This window comes from Ptiloglossa arizonensis, chromosome 6, assembly GCF_051014685.1.
Source record: "Ptiloglossa arizonensis isolate GNS036 chromosome 6, iyPtiAriz1_principal, whole genome shotgun sequence".
In the NCBI taxonomy this organism is placed as follows: Eukaryota; Metazoa; Arthropoda; class Insecta; order Hymenoptera; family Colletidae; genus Ptiloglossa; species Ptiloglossa arizonensis.
In genome coordinates, this window is record NC_135053.1 from 18,078,826 (window position 1) to 18,097,791 (window position 18,966).

General features: G+C 40.1%; 5 protein-coding genes across 10 annotated transcripts in view; 1 reads left to right on the forward strand and 4 right to left on the reverse strand.

The window, feature by feature from the left end:
- Positions 1-164: 164 nt before the first annotated feature.
- Positions 165-2,540, reverse strand: Mvd (mevalonate diphosphate decarboxylase). The gene is made up of 9 exons (XM_076315296.1): positions 2,363-2,540; positions 1,841-1,911; positions 1,698-1,765; positions 1,587-1,633; positions 1,366-1,517; positions 1,109-1,276; positions 743-1,036; positions 495-656; positions 165-416 (listed from the first exon to the last, which is right to left on the reverse strand). Exons 1-9 carry the CDS (start codon positions 2,412-2,414, stop codon positions 267-269), a joined length of 1,164 nt encoding a protein of 387 aa, XP_076171411.1. The 5' UTR covers positions 2,415-2,540; the 3' UTR covers positions 165-266.
- A 112-nt stretch (positions 2,541-2,652) lies between these two features.
- Positions 2,653-4,046, reverse strand: LOC143148701 (uncharacterized). Of its 2 annotated transcripts, none has more exons than XM_076315300.1 (2): positions 2,870-4,046; positions 2,653-2,700 (listed from the first exon to the last, which is right to left on the reverse strand). In XM_076315300.1, exons 1-2 carry the CDS (start codon positions 3,221-3,223, stop codon positions 2,653-2,655), a joined length of 402 nt encoding a protein of 133 aa, XP_076171415.1. In that variant the 5' UTR covers positions 3,224-4,046. The 2 variants fall into 2 exon arrangements, with proteins under 2 accessions (XP_076171415.1, XP_076171416.1); XM_076315301.1 differs by having other exon boundaries at positions 2,654-2,700.
- LOC143148695 (carboxyl-terminal PDZ ligand of neuronal nitric oxide synthase protein) overlaps positions 3,770-18,966 on the forward strand; it is a 49,444-nt gene continuing 34,247 nt past the window's right edge. Inside the window, exons 1-2 of the mRNA XM_076315284.1 lie at positions 3,770-3,908; positions 13,566-13,713. Coding sequence (XP_076171399.1) covers positions 13,606-13,713 — 108 coding nt within the window. The 5' untranslated portion in view covers positions 3,770-3,908; positions 13,566-13,605. The remainder of the gene's footprint in view (positions 3,909-13,565; positions 13,714-18,966) is intronic.
- On the reverse strand, positions 7,354-9,731 carry LOC143148253 (uncharacterized). Its single transcript, XM_076314423.1, has 2 exons — positions 9,024-9,731; positions 7,354-8,820 (listed from the first exon to the last, which is right to left on the reverse strand). Exons 1-2 carry the CDS (start codon positions 9,082-9,084, stop codon positions 8,567-8,569), a joined length of 315 nt encoding a protein of 104 aa, XP_076170538.1. The 5' UTR covers positions 9,085-9,731; the 3' UTR covers positions 7,354-8,566.
- Positions 9,983-18,966, reverse strand: part of LOC143148703 (uncharacterized) — a 47,761-nt gene continuing 38,777 nt past the window's right edge. For 4 of the 5 annotated variants that reach the window (XM_076315305.1, XM_076315306.1, XM_076315303.1 and 1 more), the window contains one exon: positions 10,282-11,433. In XM_076315305.1, coding sequence (XP_076171420.1) covers positions 11,190-11,433 — 244 coding nt within the window. In that variant the 3' untranslated portion in view covers positions 10,282-11,189. Of the gene's footprint in view, positions 10,244-10,281; positions 11,434-18,966 lie in introns of those variants that run through there. The other variant, XM_076315307.1, reaches the window with a different exon arrangement.

The window sequence follows — 18,966 nt, forward strand, 5'->3', positions numbered from 1 at the left end:
TACAGTAATTCCCCCTTTAAAGATAAAAGACTGAGATTGTCAGTTATCTTTAATTGATGATCAGTAGAGAATTTTTCCTTAGAAATAGACGAACTCGAATGGGCAGTCGTGCTAAAATTTCATCTTTAAGCAAGGAATTACTGTTAACAAAAAAAGTATCAAGAAACAACAATACAGACAACCCTTTATTTTCCATTGTATAATAAATAAAAATACCAGTATTCCACTTCAAAATAAATTATAAACGTTTCTCATAATATGAAACATTAGACACGTTTAATTGGCCATCCTTGATTATCTAAAAGATGATCTTTAGAATCTAGAAGATACTTGGGACCATCTCCAACTCGAGTATAAATCGTATATTTGAAACACCCTGGAGCATGTTTTTGTACGTTTATTTTACTTAAGAGGTCCTAAAAAAGATTAAGTAGTTATCTGTATTAATATATTCTACATAAAATAAAACTTTATATAGACAGAATAATATTTACTTGTGAAGGCTTAATCACTTCAATAGGTAATCCTTTTCTATATTCTACTAAATTATCTTGTAATGGTGGGAAAAAGTAATCCAGTATCCCCATAATCTCTGGCACATTATTTTCTAAAAGATACAAAGTCGTGTTTGGTCCTGCATCATATGTATATGCAACCTAAAAAAACAACTCCAGATTTATTAGAATTTTAACATCTATCAATTCTGAAACTTAAGGACACAAGATGTTAGTATTTTTAATACCTTAGTATCGTTAACTGCATTATTATAGGAATGAATAAGATCAACAACTGCATGTGAAATGTCATTCATGTAGGTACACGGTGGATATGTATCTAAAACTACTGCATGCATTTGATTAGAATCCTTCATTGTTAATTCAGCAAATGTTTTAAAATCTCTTTTAATTATTGCTTCCTGCATTTTATTTGTCATTTCAGGAACAATATGTTTTACTCTATGTTTCAATAACTCAGATGTTTTCATACTTCTTCTCATTCCAATTGCACTAGAAACTTTTTTTTTCAAGTCATTTACCTATAGAAAAATGCATTGTTGTAAGACTATTTACTGTAATTGATGTAAAAGCAGTTAACAAACAATACATACAACTAATATTAAAATTCTCATTTCTGGCCAATAAGAAGCAGGAACTATTTGCTTTGCTATACTATCGATCCCATTGGGTTCAGAACCCATGTGCCACCTTACAAAGCCTCCCAGGACACTACGACATGCTGATCCAGATCCAATACGAGCAATTGAACTAATATCACCCTAGAATATAATAATAGATGGTTGAAGACAGAAATAAAGAGTGTACTTAATATTATGCTCTATGTAATAAGAAATTCTGTTAAAAATACCTCTACTTCATATAGCTTAGCAAGAGCTACTACAAGACAAGCGTAACCTGCTGCACTAGAAGCTAATCCAGCTGCAGTTGGAAAATTGTTCTCTGAGCAAATGTGAATTTTCCATTGTCTTGAAAGATCAGAACGTGCTGCTCGTTTTCTAACTAAAATAGTATACTACATTATTTATGTAACTTTTCGAAAATTCTGTACTTCTGCATATAATTACATACTTTCTGCCAAACAATTTTGCAATCTAGGGCTTCTGATATCTTCTTTACTGAAAAATTATATTGCATTTGATTGTAACTTATCTCTGACATACATAAACTCTTAGAACTTACTTTCCATTTAACCACATACAATCTTCTTTGAAGTGTGGACTAATCATGACAGTGGTCTTTGCACATAACTAAAAATTAAAACATTTTCAAGTAAAGTGTATAATATTTGCTTATAATTTTATTAAACACAATTATATATTTACCTGATCAGTATCTAAGGTGGCACTGATAGAATCATTTGCTGGTAATATTAATGTTTCATCTCTTTTACCCCCTGTAAATAAATCGCGAATATCTATTTGAATTCAAATTATTATGTAAGGTCAAATGTCCAAAGATACTTATAATACTTTTAAATGTATTTTTTTTCAAATGCAAATTACTTGGTAGACATCCTCGCTTCTCGACAAAGTTTCAAAACGAACGAAACACTCGTTAACGAACAAAAATGTAACATTTATTCGAAAATATAATTTGAAATACCAAAATGGCGCGCATTTAAATAATAAGGAATTGAAAGTACAATTTTTATTGCAGTATCTAATTTCTTCGGATTGAATAAATATTCTCACACAAATTATAATTTATTATGTTAATTTTATAGGTGACATTAATTACATTTTGAACCAAATTGAATATCGTGTAACAATTTGTTTAATAAAAATTACAATAATTATCACAATCGAATTATAATAATTAAAAAAATATAAAAAAAAGATACGTACAATATTTGATAACGGCGATATTCACAGGTGCTATGCAGGTAACGGTATTCATATCTTAAACTTTCAATCATCGACCACTCTGAGAGATAAGCGCTAAGTAACACAGTTTTAACTCGCGCGTTGTTTTTATATTCGGTGCAGCATGAACTATTCGTGAGCTAGACTGGAACTTGCATACCGTAGTGCTTGTTTCGATTCATTTTTATATTTTACTAGTTTCGTTCCTATAGGATCGATTGCTTCAACATCGATAGAAATCTTTTGATTTATCGAAAGTTTTATTAATCGTTTCAAAATTCGTCAGGATTTATCGATTCACTAAAAATCCTATTGTTCACCTGAAAATGACCAGGGGTTTAGCAATTCGTTTAAAATATTAGTGGTTTAAAAATTAACGAAAACCTGAACAACAGGTCCGGTTAATAGCTCAGAAATGAACATGAACGTTAATCGAGAAATTATTTTGAAATTCAGGTTGAGTACCCCCGAAAAACGATTCGCTCGTACCGATGATTTCGACGACACACCTGTCCATTGTTCCGATAGATGTCGGTTCATCAGCGACACATTCCCGCTTCGTGCTCGAAGGATACACACATACCAGCCGGTTTTCAGTATGATGCCGGTTCTGTCGACGGTGGGGGTGATTTGCACGGGACCCCGGAGGGCTGTACGTACCACGATCGTGCACGGCGTGCACGGTGCTTCTCTGAAGCGCGCGCTCCTTCCTCGCGATCGCACGGCCGGAACAACGGAGAACGAAACGGACGAAAAAACGATGTAAGCGTCGCGCAGCAGCCTTCGAGCCTCCGAAATCGTAGAATAGAGAAAAAAAGATCCATAGGACGGTCGGAGGAGCATGGTGTGCTCGTGGTGTCGCGGTCGTTCGACGTTATTAAAAGACGGTACGAAGGTAGTGGTGCGATTCGAACGCTAGTGGCCGCATCCCTTCCTCGTTATCTCGCGCGTGCTTGCGTCGCGGACCCGTGCACTGCGTTCCCTTTCTCCCAGTTAATACACGCTGGTGTGTCGCTCGACGAGACCTGCGTGTTCTCCTCGTGTTCGCGCGTGAAAAGAACAGACGCGCGAACGGGCGAATTAGCGCGAATAGAAAGAGGAGTTAAGACAAAAACGAAAGAGGCCGATAAGGCCGGTGGCACGTATACGTACGATGATCAAGTGGTCGCGTTGCGTCGAGTAAGTTCGCGACGTAAAGGTGTCTCCCGTGGGACGTCTGGTGGGTTACGGTGACCGAGTCACTCTGTCATCTGTTTCCAAGAAGAGAGAGAGGTCGGACGGTCTGTGTGTTGGAGAGTGTATATAATCCGCGCCATGGGGCGTCAGTGTGGTTGGTCCTTCACCAACGGCGGAACCTGAATGTGTGCATATTTCTCCTGGCTGACTGGCCTGCCTACCACCGTTAAGCTGCATTCACAAAGGGAGCCGATTTTCGGGCAAGGACCGTGTCTCGGTCGTTCTTGTCAGGAACACGAATCGAACCGGTTAATGAGGACCGTCCAGGTTCGATCGTCCAATCGGCTAGCAGGTAAGACCACTCTCTACAAAGTATCGAGATTTGATATTCGCCAGACGTTAAACACCCGATCGTCGAACTTTATACGTCTTCTCGAAATGTATAGTGCAACCCGCGGTGATGGATTTTCTGCCAAGAAAATAAATTAATAGCGCGGAATGGGATTTTACGCACGAACTTTCGTTCTCGAGAAAATTTAATTTCGAAGTATATTTTTTTTCACAGAGAAAATAACGTCAACCTTTTATAATTAAAAGAACAACTTGTTCGAGCATTCGAAGAATTATCGCCTCACAACCTACGTAAAAGACGTTAACTTGTAGCTTTGTATACTATGCATATAAACACGATAGACTCGCAGAGTTCCGTGCAGTCCAGATTCAATCGAGCGCACGATATACATCTTCAAACTTGATTTCCGTCAAAATGTAGTCACGTGTAGGCAAACTTTATTTTACATTTTCGATTTATTTTCACGCAAGGATTGTTCCACTTGATATTACACTACCTATTCTAAGATGTTCTGTAATTTAAATTTCGTTTTGTTTCCCACGCAACTCGTTAACTGCCGTCTTCTTTTTTTTTGCAAACTCACGAGTACTACTTTTGCCAGGAATAGTTTCCTGCCTGATCAATTGTTCATTGTTGCAGCATCCTTCGTTTCCTTCGCGCTAGTTTTAATAGGCAAACTGTTTTCAAACGCTATGATCGTTTTCGCTGAATAATTTAGACCGGCACGAGAGAGTCTCCACTTTTACATTTCATAGGTGGCGAAACACTTGAATTTCGTGTATAAATATTTCCCGCTCATTCTTCCGTACGCGACTGTTCTCGGTCGTTTTGTTTTCGGCTTTCGTTTCTACGGTTCGCTGCCGTAAGGGGCGCGCTGTAAATCGTGAAAAACCAATGGATTTTGCACTGAAATTAACGACTCGCGCGAAAGTAGCGGGATATATGCTCACGGCCCGTAAAACGCACGTTCGATAGCACGTGGGGTGCTAAATGAGGTCCTTCACTTTGACTCAGTTTCCGACGAGTCTCCTTCGCGTCGTCCAGCCATATTTATAAACAGCGAACTAACTTGGCTCGCGTGAAATATTTATAAAATTCTTGAATTCTTTGGAAAAATAATTCTCCGTTTCGTATTTGCAACATTCTTCGTACATTGACCGATAAATTTAAAGTCACCGTATCTTCGTCAAGTCGAAGCAAATTTTCGGTGGCGCTGTCGTCGAAAATTAAAATGTTCTTAATCTTCGTCTAATCCCCTAATATCTATAGTTTCCATGGTTACGATTACCTATTCAATTGTCATTTTAAATTTACACAGCGTTGCATTTGAATTCTTCGGTTATTCCGCAGTATTATTTAATCGTCACTTGTTGCATCATAACACTTTCCAAAGTTAGAAACAAAACTTTGCTCAGGCATGAAACTACAACCGTTGAATAACAAATTGAACTCCAGGCTCACGGTATGATACAAACCAATAGTATTTATTCAAAACTCGTCGAAATATACATCTGTGTTAAAAATGAAATTTAAAATAACATCGTACGCGAGTAAAAGGGTTGAGTAAGGATTAAAATTTTAAAAGCAATCGGAGGTTATGTTCGAACCTGTAAACGTTTGTGGATTTACGTTGCGTTCGGATCCACGGTACAGTGTACAACATTTTTACGGTATCTGCGCAACAAATTCTCCGTTGATAACGAGACGCGTGGAATTAATGCAAACTCAACGCCGGTAATGCGGTCTCGCGCGAAGAGTCGCGGCCATTTTGAAAATCTAATCCTAAACATGGTGAATCTGATTGTCCACGTAAGAAAAAGGTCGGGATTATACGGGAGATCGTGTTAAAGCACGTTTCCTTCACGGATTCTATTCACGATGGACGATGCATTACAAACGGATCAGACGGACGTACAAATGAGTATGCGGCGCGCGTTTACCGTTCTATACTTATTGCTGCGATAGCTAGACGCGGTTGTAGGTACAAGAACGCCTCTCTTTGTTCGATCCACGGACGGCCGTGTGAATGCCACTTAATTCAGGTGTGCCCGCACAAAGATGCAACCTCCGGCGGTACTTGAACTCTCGCGTCCCGACGCGGCCGCGCGTGCGTCCCTTTAACAATTAACTTTTTTCAAGATCTTTCGCGTATAATTTCTAACGCGAACGCATTTTTTTTTTCTATCTATCTATCGCGGGAGCGTATCGAACTTGCACATTTAACCGTGCGGTTCGCGTTAACCTTTTCATGGCCAACGTGTCCGATTAATCGCGCACAAAATACAATTAAAAATAAATCGATTTATTTTTCCTTACACATTGTACATGTATTTATTGACAAATATTTTTCCAACAATATACGGCAATTTCTGGTTCGGTGAAACTCCTGTAAATTTGATCAATTTTATAAATTTTGGGTACGATTTAATACTTTTCGCGATTGTTAATATTCCATTGTTATCGTTGTTTTTCTTTACAGATTGTATATATTTATCGACAAATATTTTTCTAACAGTATACGGTAATTTTTAGTTCGGTGAAACTCTTGTAAATTTGATCAATTTTATAAATTTTGAGTACGAATTAATACTTTTCATGATTGTTAACATTCCATTGTTATCGTTATTGTTATCGTGTCCGTATTTGACCCGGTGCACGGGGTTACATTAAATCTTGTATTATTTTTATATTACGTTTCGTATTAATGTAAATCACTGATAATAAATATTTCAAGACGATTCGACGCGCAATTATCAATGTTTTATTGCCGCGCACACGACTCTTTGATTATTAACTGTTCAAGAAATTTCACTTTATAATTTTGAACATTTAATACCGTGCCCCCGTGATTATATACCGAGCCTTTTTTTTCCCATGATCGCTTTTCTCCCGCATAAAATAGTATCTGATTAACAATAAACCGAGCGGCAATAACAATGTTTTATGCTGAACGTGGAGTTTCCTAACAATTATTTACGAGCGATAAAAAATATTTTACGGCATTAGAGGCTTGTTACGATGCCGTGGAACAGTGCGGGTATTCAATGTAAATTATATTTTCTTCTCAAATTAATTCAGACTGCTTGACGTGGAATAGGAAGGGCAAATGAAACGAGCCAGGCGGTTTATGCGTGTAAACGTAGTCAGTGCATCGATAACCATCCAGTAGTTCCTTTTAGGAAATAGCTCGGTCATATTTTTCCACGAAATATGACTTTCTATTCGCAGATAGTGCCAGAAACTGTTACGAACCTTTTTCTTCGTATTTGTAATTTCGCGGAGATCGCGTACCGTTAAAACGGATGTAATAAAACTGCTTCCTATTCCGTCAGCGTTTATCTTTCCACGTTACCTGTAATTGACAAAGCGGTGTCATTTACCTTTTTTTTTTTTTTCGTGGAACAGCGGTAAACTCGTTGGAAAAGTAGGATCGACGAAAGTTTGACAGTAAATGATTCATCCAGTTCGACAAAAAAATCCGTTACACAGAATTCATTTAAATGTGTTAATTAAAATAAAATTCTATCGAAACTACCCGTAACGATGAGTGGTCGTTTCGGTTGAATATTTTCTCTCGTATTACTCTATTAGATTCCACTGATTCTTGGTTCTTCGAAAAATGTCTACGTTAATTAGAAAAATAAACCGTTACACCCAATGGTGTACGAAATCGAAATTGCCATTGAAAAGACAACGGTTTGTATTTCACTTTTGCCGCGGATCATCCTCGAGTATTATAATCACACTGTTATTACCTATATTACTATTATTATAGAATCGAGGCACCACGCTGGGCGTAGTAACGGGCAATTTTCCAATTACTCGCGAAACAGTAGGAATCACAAATTGAAAGATTTCTAATAAAATCTTCTTTAACTTTAGCGTCGCCAAAATTAATTACCAAAGTATTTTCGTCCATCAAGTGGTATTAAGATATCCTCTGTGTAATTATTTAATTACGTGAACGAGAAGAGATTGAATTCCGTGTAAGAGCAAAAATATCGCGAGCCTGAAATCTGTCATAAAAGCAAAAATATAGAGTAGTTCCGTGTGTATTACTCGTTAGAGTGCGAGGCCCACCGGCCGAGAATTAAAAGATTATCTCCATACTTCAGCGTTCCCACCATTTACGACCAACGACTTGTATTAATGTAATAAAACGGTGTCATCAATTAGCCCTTTCACGGGACGCGAATTCAGCTCTCCGGTAATAATAAACGTAAATCCTGATCCCGCGTTCGGCAATGGTCACGGAAAGATACAGAGATAAGGTGGCAGCTGCCGCGTGTAACGAAATCGCTTTCATGGCTTTAAGGTGGGTCCAGAGTGGTACACGGAACGCAACGCTTGCTTCGCTCGACGAAGACTACTGTAAAACCTAAAGCCACGTTCCTGCGCGTGTCATGCGCAGAACGCGCTCGAACGTTTACTTACGGAAGGTTCTCATAGGCACGTTACGCCCAATAGGCGACACGAGCGTAACGCTAAACGCAACAAACGTTCGACGTTTGTGAATCGGCCTTTATTCGATGCGACGTGGGTGTTTCGCCGGCGTATCGAAAAAATGACACGGTTTTCGATCCGACCGGAGCCACAGGGTTTCGATAACGCGAGCCCGTTAAAAGTTACAAGTGTAAATATGATCGAGATGCTGAGAATCATCTTGCTACACGCGTGGAGTCTCCTTTAAGCGGTCCATGAATTCGTTTACAAACAGACGCAGTCAACCGAACGGCGTGAATTCCAGTTCGAAGAATAAATCCATGCGCGGCCGTCTCGAGCGATATAAGGTTGCTAGCTATTCCTATCCTTACTTTACCTTTTCCTTTACGACTTTCCTTGTCCTCTTCGTACATCGAATGTGAATAAAAAAAATATCTATTCGAGCTTCGGTCGAAATTCATACGGACAACTGGAACATAAAGATGACTAACCTTGAAGCAGTAACAAATGAAAGTGCGTTCTTTTTTTGTATTACCTATTGACCTTAAAGTAATATTTATATATCACGGTACGTTCTCTATATTTACGTCAAAAGAAAAAAACAAAGACACTTTTCTGTATATAATATGTGTATATTGTTTTTTAATAAAAGAGAAATAAAGTGGTACATACGATGAGCCAAAAGGGATTTAGTTAACCTCCAAGTGTCCTTAACGTTATCACCTGCTGCCATTTTTCTCGCTGAAATTTTAATTTACTCCATCGTGGAATTTCTTTAACCCTTTTACACCCGATTTTGTTCGATTCGATGTACTTGTAAGTGGACATTTTTTTGGTATTATTTTCTTTTCTTAGCACTTTTATTTTCACAATATATTATTCCCACGCCGGTCCAACTGGTCATTGGTCGAGGCACGAAAATGAAACGTGATTTCGTTTCGCGTGGGGTAGTGAAATTATCGTCAGGATAGAATCTTCGCGATGACTGTACGACTAATACGTAAGACTTCTTTTCTCTTTCGTTCACCCCATGTCGTTTCTCCCCTACGGTCTTTTGTTTTCTGACTCGGCCTTTTTCTACGCCCGAGGATATCATCAGCCTATCCCCGTATACTCTATAACATAGCTCCTCGGTACCTTTGATGTTCCCCATATTTGTATTTTTTTCCCCAAGCTTGATTTTACGCCCTTAAAATGTGCACGCAACTGTAACTCCATTAGGGCAGAAGTATAAATACTGTATTACTTACTAGGAGGTATTCCATTTTACTCGAAATTCTATTTGTCTATATTTTCATCAACGACAAAGAGATTTTTCAAATTCAAATGCCATTTGTCATTTATTATTATCGTTATTTCGCCATATCATTCCCGTCACGATACTTATTTTTTTTTTTGTTCAAATACAAATATTGGAAGATCGGTTGTTCGTTATTTTTATATATTTTATTTTTTGATTTGTAGTGTTCGGAGACAAATGTTTGAATAATTCACGTTCCCTGTATCCGGGTGTTCCTCGACGGAATTTTTATTCGATTTAAATTTATTGAAAGTAATTCAGGTGTTAACAAATGCACCGAAATGAAATAAAATTCTTTTAAAAAAAGAACCTGGTAACCACAATCCGGGGCAAGATAAAAAACGGATTTGTGATTTCAGAGCGTAAAAAAAAAAAAAGATGAGATAAGTAAGCTTAGAGCATAAGTAAAATCGTTAATTTGCGAGTATTTATAGCTTCGGTAAGAACAAACTCGACGAAGATACCGACGAGCAAAAAGTCGAGGCAGATGGTGCTGGCGGTGGTTTTAAAGTTTTGTACCCGCCACCCGGTACTTCTTGCCGAATGGGGGGAGAACCTGTCGATCCGAGGTAGGGTCGCCAACCGCGTAGATCTAACAAAAGAAGATTGTGTTCTTGAATTCAGTGCGTTTTTCTTCTTTTTGAGGCTACGAGAAAGGAACGGGAGATTAATCTCGTGGCGTTTTGTTGCGCGTTGGGGGAAGCTTGTGCCACCAAAAAAGAGGAGAACAAGGGGAGGACGTAATGTATAGTTTCATAAATAGGTCAGTCATGGAAAATTTATGCATACCCAATTTTCAGCGGCGATGTAAAAAAAAAAGTTGTTCAACCTTCCGTAGAAGAATATCGAAGATAAAAAGATAAGAATATTTTAAACAACGGTTACATTTTCACGATTCTGACATTGAAATTATTATCGAAATTGCACAATGTACAGCGTGTCCCTACTGAAACGAGTTATTTAATTGTCTTACGTAATTTCAAACAGCGAACACACCGCAAGGAAAATTTTTGTTCAGAGATTTCAAGGTCACTCTATTTTTCACACATTACCATACGTTGATATTCGATCAATAACTTACTAATATTACACCGATCTTCGTAATAATAATAAAGAAACTATTATTATTGTAACCTACCATCGTGTGCAACAGGCAACGGTAACTTCACCCCGCTTTCTAGTAAACCGAATTTTTTGCATTGCTTGAAAGCGGGGTAGAAGTTACCTACCTCATTCGGGTAACAACAAACGTGTCTCGCGTTACATAATTTCGTGAAACTTCGTCACTTCGAATCTACCGTGACTAGAAAGCGGGGAATCACTCCCAATCAAGATTCGAACTGAATCTGCGCCGAGTTGATTTCACGATTTACTTTTCTACTGTACTCGTAAATGTATGTTCGATTTAAAATTGAAATAAAGAAGTGAAAACAAGTATCTCTGTATCCGGTGTTGTCCTTAATCCGAGCATCCAGAATAGTATTGTCATCTTTCGAGTGGAGTGTAGTCGAGTTAAAAGGTTAAGTCCGTCATCGATGTTACCAATGACCGTATACAGGGCAGCTGCATTCCGTCGTCGAAGAATACACGTCGTCGACTGAGGGACCCCAGGCCACCTGGCGGTTCATTCCCATGAATGAGAGCCGTCCAATCAGGGGTAGAGTGAGACAGTGAGACCGTGCATCGGACGACCACAGGAAATCGGTACTTATTCTCGGCCTCGATGCTATCTTCGGCCTCTCCCTGCCTTTTTGTTCACCCGTGTGCACCTTCGGACTCGATCTGAAACGTCAGACGTGCGTCAGCTACGGGCCGTATAGGTCTCTCGCGGCTGACCTTGAACGCGGGTACCACTTGCAACACGTGCTCGGTGGCACGCTGCTTCCCCCCGGTCTGGTCGGTTTGATGCAATTTTTTTATCGAAACCGCTGGCCAGATACGGCTAATATAATTTAAGCTCGGGTTTCGTTCGCATGGTGTTCGTCCGGATCGTAAACTCACCCTGTCAGTCTTCGTTGAACTTAAATAGCGATCGTACTATTCTCAAAGAGCAAAACATCGCGACGAGCTGAAACGAGGGTCGGTCGCGAATATAGTTCGGTCTTCGTTGGACTTAAATAGCGATCGTACTATTCTCAGAGAGCAAAACACCGCGACGAGCTGAAACGAGGGTCGGTCGTGAATAGATAGTGGACAGTGGCCGGTGTTGGTCGGTCGAATTTTCTCGTGAAAATTAAGATCAACGCGCGTGATTCGCTCGGGGTAGGTGTACACGTTTCATCCAGGAGGCATCGATTCTCTGTTCAAGGGCGATTGCGTTTACCTTGGGCGAGTTAGTCATCGGGGTAGAAATCAGTGTGACGCAGTGGCCGCGAGTCTCGCGCGTCCCTTCCGCTTCGGTGGATCGTATAGGGTGACTCGGCTGAATCACCCGGCGTCCAACCGGATAGAAACTATTATTCGAATGCAAACATTTTTTTTCAGTGAATGTACAGTTGGAATCGATGAAGGAGAAACGAGGGAGCCAGGGGAGCGTTTCTTTGCGTTTTCGTTCGTTCCTGCGAAGGAATAATTCGATCGGGATTGAAAATCAGTGGATGTATATCTTGTGCGAGATTGATTATTTCTTCGAAATAATTCTTCATTGTTTATCTTTATTAAAACACATATTAAGATATTCCTCGATTTCTGGTGAATTTTTCGCTCCGGGCACACTTACGAACCTTTCCCCTTTAATTTCAAAGTTTTATAATCGATGAGGTTGTTAACACGGTGAATAATCACTATAAATACAACAATTCTATTCGTGGAGAAGCGCCCGAAGTTGAAATAAAATTAACTGGCTGCTCAAGGCCACCGGGAGACTACCCCCGTCGCGTCGCTCGAGCGAGCGAGTGAGTTTACGTTTCGTGTGATTCACGAGCCGTGAGGTGACCTTGAACGGACAATTGATTCCGTTCCGACTATAGTCTCTGGTTCGAAGCCCCACGATTGGTTCTATCACGGTGAAAGGGTTAAAGAACTCTCCTACATCTGTCATTAAGCGCACATCCTAATATTAATTAAAATTACTGCGCATCGTCGGAGCGTTAGCGAACAAAGGATCGTTAACCTTTTAACTGCCGCGAGGGTACTCCACCGTCGGTAATAATATTGTTCTACGTGCTCGCGTTTAAGATAACACCGGGTATATACCTTTCTTTTTATTGTTTCGAACAATGCTGTATAATCGTTTACTTCGTTATTTAATTTTATATATATATATATATAATTTTATATATATATGTATATACACAAATACAAATACAACCATTAAACAATACACACACAAATACAAATACAACCATTAAACAATACACACACAAATACAAATACAACCATTAAACAATACACCCACACAAATACAACCATTAAACAATAAATTATGAAATCGATTCAACGAAGAGAGTTTCCTCGTCGCTGATTAATTCCATTTAGCTCCGCCCGCTTTCAAGTCACAATTCGTTACACCGGGTTCAAGTAGCGAAATTATTCTTATTCCTCGTCGCTGATTAATTCAGCAGGGGAAGGGTTAAAGAGGTGGAAACAAAGGAAGCCCCGTAATGGTTACCGCCGTGAGCAACCGTATCTCAAAATTACCTTTATTTTTTTTTTTGTTTTTTAAACGTTCCAACCGTCGGCTACGAGACGTGGGAACAACGAAACAACGCGCTAAAGCGATGTGCCGCGATCCGCTTAATTTTAGCCGTTAAACGTAGACGCCGGACGGGGTAGAGTGGGAGGGCGAGGGTGTGGGGGGAGGGGAAGGATCGAACGATCTGTGCACGGGGCTAGGAGTACGTTTGTTTTCGTTGAAAGTTTTACGAGAGACGAAACGATAACATCGAGCGCTAATACCCCGTCTAATGTTTCAGCGAGACTGGACGAGCATAATCGGATGAAGTTGGGCCAAGCATGCCCTCTAAGAAGCAATACAATCTCGTACATAATGACGAGTACGACACGAGGATTCCGCTGCACAGCGAGGAGGCGTTTCACCGTGGAATTGTCTTCCACGCCAAGGTAATCTCCACCAGACGCTTTACGATTTTCTGCACGCCAGGATCGCCCGGGTGGGGTTCTCAAGAGACCTGGAAGGAGGTCCGATCGCTTTTCCAGGTCTCATGCATGGTCAATGTTCTTCACACGTTGCGTGTCCAGCCTAGCGAGTTTGCATTTTTAATGAAATTATATTGGAGCGCGGAATTCGAAAAAAAAAGGAAAAAAAAATTTGTATCGACCTTTGGTCGATGAGATGACATTTCGACCACCTATTTTTTATCATGGGGTCATTCGTAACTCATTGCACGAACAGGGCTGTGGTGTAGGGCCTGATGCGGACTACATCAGACTCGTGAGGCCCAAAAAGGAAATAATGAATTTTTAAGATCCGATACAGAGTGCACAGGACTCGTAGGGCCCAATATAGGAAGCAGTGAATTTTTAAGATCCGGTACAGAGTATACAGGACTCGTAGGGTCTGATATAGGAAAGAATGAATTTTTAAGATGCGATACAGAGTACACCGGACTCGTAAGGCCCAATATAGGAAGCAGTGAATTTTTAAGATCAAATACAGAGTACATTGGACTCGTAGGGCCCGATAGGATCACACGGGACCCAGTATAAAACACATTACACTTTTGGGCCCTGTAAGACTACATCAAACTCGTAAGTCCCAGTATAAATGACACAGGACTCGCAGAACTCGACGTAGACAGCACTGGACACGTGGGACTCGCTACAGATGAGCCCGAATTCGAGAAATACGAGTTAGGGGATTTCTTATATTGGGCCTTGTACCTCTAAGGCCCGTGAAGTTCGTTGTTAGGCACAGCTGGTCCCACGTGTTCGTAGCTCTCCCCACGAGTCCACGAATCTTTTGTATTGAGTCATACGTGTTCGAGGGTTTCGTATATTGGGTCCGATGAGTCCCATACTTGAACAGCAGCGTTGAAACCTGCGTCGTTCTTCGATAATTCTTTGTCCATAATCTTTTCAATAACAACGTCCATTCGAGCTTCGTGAATCACCCTCTCATTCTCTTACGAAGCAATTGGACACATCCATGAGTCCCTCGAACCATCTTTGTGAGTCCCAACGAGTCGATAAATTAACCGTCTACGTGTATCGAACATGGAAGTATTCATTTTCTTATTTCTCTGATTGAAACCCCACGATTGCTCGTGAAATCTGTAATCAGTGGTCTGTGAGAAAAACAATCAAGACCATATTTCGATTATGCCTTTGTTAGTCACTAAAGAGAATCGTGGCTTCGTTAAGGGAACAAAGAATGGACCAGTCACGCGCCAATCATTTCTCCATTTTAAGTCACTTCCGGGAAAATGCATTACAAAGGTTGAGAGTACCGTATCGGAACAACACAATATCTGGAATATGGCGTGTTTGACTTTTGTAAACACCAGGGTTGTTACAGTACCGACGTTGGATAGATATTTCACGAGAGTCGAATGTTAAGCGTTCAAAATACGAACTTCGCGTTGCAAAGAGAATGGAAACCATAACATCGCTGACTAGCAGATACCTCTGGTTTACGTTGAGAGACTATGGGTGTACAAAACAATGGAAATCGGACGTCCAGTGTTTGGTTATTCATCAAACGTTGCTCAGCATTCAAGCGTTGCTGCCAAGGTTAAAATGGTTAATTATTCAGATGAGTTAGCATACTCTCGTTACAAGTTCAGGTAACAAGTGTTTTTTCAATAGGTTGCAAATTAATTCACTAATTACCAAATTATTGGTTTTACAAAATGGGTATTGATTCACTGCACGCTTCATGCAAAAATACCTCATTAAACGTGAGAAACTATATCTTCTATTTGCTCCATATAACATACTTTATGTTCATAATATATTATAAAAAAAGTTACAAAAAGATTACACTAATAATTGAAGGACAATGGACTAAATTGTAATACCAGTAAAAAAACATTTTTTTAATTTTTTTTTCCAAGCAAAATATTGATGCGCAATAGTTCCAAATGTTTAAAATAAGTTCCTGGATTTGAAAAATACTGATCGACTTTTTTTCGTTACTTCTTTAACATTTCATGAATATTCATCACGTGTGAAAGTTTATTCTGCGAGGATTGTTTTTTAAGCGTACACTTCCCTTGTATACAGTGTAAAATAATTTACGAGCTCGCGTAGGAACATTAATAATATATTTATAATTTCATCATCCCTTGTAAGTATTCACAGGTGTTCAATGTTTTGCCATTCAGTTATTTCTCGTTGCGTTACAGTCATACGGATCCTGTTTGTCTGAAATATTTGACGAACGACCACGTACAATTTACTGCATAATTCGAGCCGTTCGAATAGCCACATAAAACCGCAAGTGTTTCTGGGAAACTAAAAAGTATATCATTGCGTTGCAGAAGTAGGTTGAACTGTTTATTGAAAGTGTACGTATGTTGTTACAGGACGGTTCACGCGACTGGAACTTAGCAAATTGAAAATACACGATCTTTGCTACAATAAACGACGAAAGAACTTAATAAAAGCAACTACATAATAGATTGTTTTGATTTATAACCACTTTGTAGTCTGCATAAATGAAAATAAAATTTTCTTCGTCGCAACAAGACATGCAGGCATCATTCAGACGAATTGTATATTTTATAATTATATATAATTTAACTATGATTGTAAACCAGGATGAAGATTACTATAGCTTTGAATTGCAATTAACAAGTAGGTTGGGGTCTATGCGGGTACATTCTTTAGGTGACGTTCAATAGGAGAATTTTATGGATGTAGATTTATGTACATTTTTGTTCCAACATTTTATCTTTCCTTGCGTTGGAAAAAGCATAAAAAGTGAGCGCAATGGCGAATAACACATATGGAATATGCTTACCAGAGGGAAGTTATCGTTGGAACGCTACAGTGATTCATAATTAACAGGTGGCTGGATCTTTCAAGAGTCTATATTAGTCTCGATGTTACTTATATTCTTTATTCTAGAAAAGGCAAGCTTCTGAAGATTAAATTGTTGAACAAAATCAAGAGGTTTAAAGTTTTCTCAGAGAGCAAGATAATGTTAGCGCGAATATACGATTCGAATCTCAAGTCAATCGGGACGAGCAGTTTCAACGCGACGTTACGAAAGGGGGCCGATTGGAATAAAATGAGTCCATGGTTCGAGCATTTTAATATTTAATGTGTAAAATTTCAGCTCGGTAGTGTGGGGTAGTGTTCTCGAAATATTCAACTTCGAGAGAATGCGTAGAAAAATATCGAGTTCGTGGAACCGGGAAGGTGGTGTTCCCCTTTAAAGAAATGGTCTCGGACGCCTGAACCGCACTGTACATCGTCCAAGGTATCGAGAAAGAAGCGCGACGGAGCGAGATGCTCGATCGATGGACGCGTGGCAATGCAACAATCGCGACGACAGGCGAGATATTTTCGGTCGATGCCGGCACGGAGAGCCGTGTGACGTCACCGTGCACGTGTTTATTTCAGCGGTGTCCGTTTCTCGGAAAGGTTAAAGCTTTAGCGCGGACAGCGTCTAAGCTCGTAAAGCGGTCACTTTGCGAGCGAACGAACGAACGATTCGCCTATTCCGAACTTGACGCGTGTGTTTCTCGCTGATGTTTGAGCTCTCTTACGTGCTTCGGGGGATTACTCGCTCGTCACCGTTTCCGACCACTCGTGACGGTCATTAATCCTCGTTTCCTTCGGGCTTAGGTTTATCCAAACGTCGATCCTACGCCGAGGTTCGGACAACCGAGCAAGCAACGTCGCGCGAATCGTTTCCATTCATACCACGAGTGGTCGGAGCGACGGTGGCGCCAGTATTTTTTCCATATTCCGCAGAATCGAATGCTTTTCCCTGTCGAGCGATCGTGCACGCGATCGAACCGATATCCGACTTGAAACACGCGTGAAAACACGGTGGTTTCCAGCCGATCGATGAAACAAGAATGTTTCGCGGGGTATTTGTACGTCGTTTCGCGATTTCTTTGGATTCGAATCGTTCTCGTCGAGGATCTCGAAATATTTCGAAATACGGTGTGTACGATCGAAGCGTGACCAAGTTACTCGGACACCTGAACCGCTCGAAAGAAAACCAACGTCTACGTTGTCTCTGCCAAGAGGATCATCCGTGGCTAAAATTATTGTGACTTTACTAGGGCGAAAAATTCCTTCCGCGAAGTGGAACGCACGGAAAATGTATTTTGATTCGCCGAGCAATTTATATTGTTTACCCTCCCGAGGGACGAATTATTTGTGCGCGAGGTAAACAAAAACATGACATCCATCAATCTTGTCGCCGCGTTGTATCACGGAGACACATTCGATCGTGTGAATTTGTTCATAATTTTAACTGTTATTTCCACGTCGCAATATTACGAACAACTTACGAGGTTAATAACTTAAATGTCCGCGTACGTGCCAGTATCCTTCACGAGGTTAAATTATGAAATATATTAGAGTGCGTTCACCTCCTCGGTTGTGTCACTTTCGCGCGGATAACTTCTTCCCACTGCGGTACTATTTGTTATTTATTAATATCGATTATTTACTATTTCGTTTATACAATTGTACTATTTACTATTAATTTATAGCAACGTTCGGTAGAATCTTTTCAATCAGGACCGTCCGTTCGCTTGGAAACAGTGGAGCGGTTTTTATTTTGAGTCGAGGCCTCGCCACGTGTGTACTGTCCGACTCGAGTGAATGGGATACAACGAGAGCGAGCGAGACAGAGCGACAGCGAGCGAGCCTCGCACTACATATGCTCGGTGGTCGAAACTGATGTTACAACGATTCGAATAACGATGGAATAACCGTGTTTGGACTCGTTGTCACTGGGAGAATCTCATCGATGCATTGACGAGACTTTCGCGAAGATGCGATGAAAAATATCCAAATTTTATTTCGTATTAATGAACTGATAAGTCGAATAAGTCCCGTCCAATTATTCTGATCGATAAAAAGTTATAACCTCGGTCTCGTTTTTCTTTTTTTACACCGTACCCCGTACTTGTACCCTCCTTAAAAGCAAAATAAAAGACTCCGCAAAGTCGACGGCTGGTCGTAAATATTTTATAACCCTCAAAGGGTAAGTCGAACTGGAAAGTGACTCGCAAATACTTTTTCACGGGCTATAAGCGATAACGTTGGGATACACTTCGTTCGCAATGCGTGTAACGTGGTTTTAGTACAGTGCAGTCGCACCGCGAACTCTTTCACGTCGATTCGTGTTCTGTTTAAAGTGGCGTACGTCCGTTATCGATCCGTGGATTG

Bases quoted from the DNA above. Each gene is read 5' to 3' on its own strand.
- Mvd (XM_076315296.1), bottom strand. From the start codon at position 2,414: ATGAATACCGTTACCTGCATAGCACCTGTGAATATCGCCGTTATCAAA. The intron at 1,766-1,840 runs GTAAATATATAA...TTTAATTTTTAG, and splicing joins CCACCTTAGATACTGATCAG to TTATGTGCAAAGACCACTGT. The intron at 1,277-1,365 runs GTATTTTTAACA...ATTATATTCTAG, and splicing joins CTAAGCTATATGAAGTAGAG to GGTGATATTAGTTCAATTGC.
- LOC143148701 (XM_076315300.1), bottom strand. From the start codon at position 3,223: ATGCTCCTCCGACCGTCCTATGGATCTTTTTTTCTCTATTCTACGATT. The intron at 2,701-2,869 runs GTACGAGCGAAT...GGTCATTTTCAG, and splicing joins GTGTGTCGTCGAAATCATCG to GTGAACAATAGGATTTTTAG.
- LOC143148253 (XM_076314423.1), bottom strand. From the start codon at position 9,084: ATGGCAGCAGGTGATAACGTTAAGGACACTTGGAGGTTAACTAAATCC. The intron at 8,821-9,023 runs GTATGTACCACT...TTTATGTTCCAG, and splicing joins TAAATCCCTTTTGGCTCATC to TTGTCCGTATGAATTTCGAC.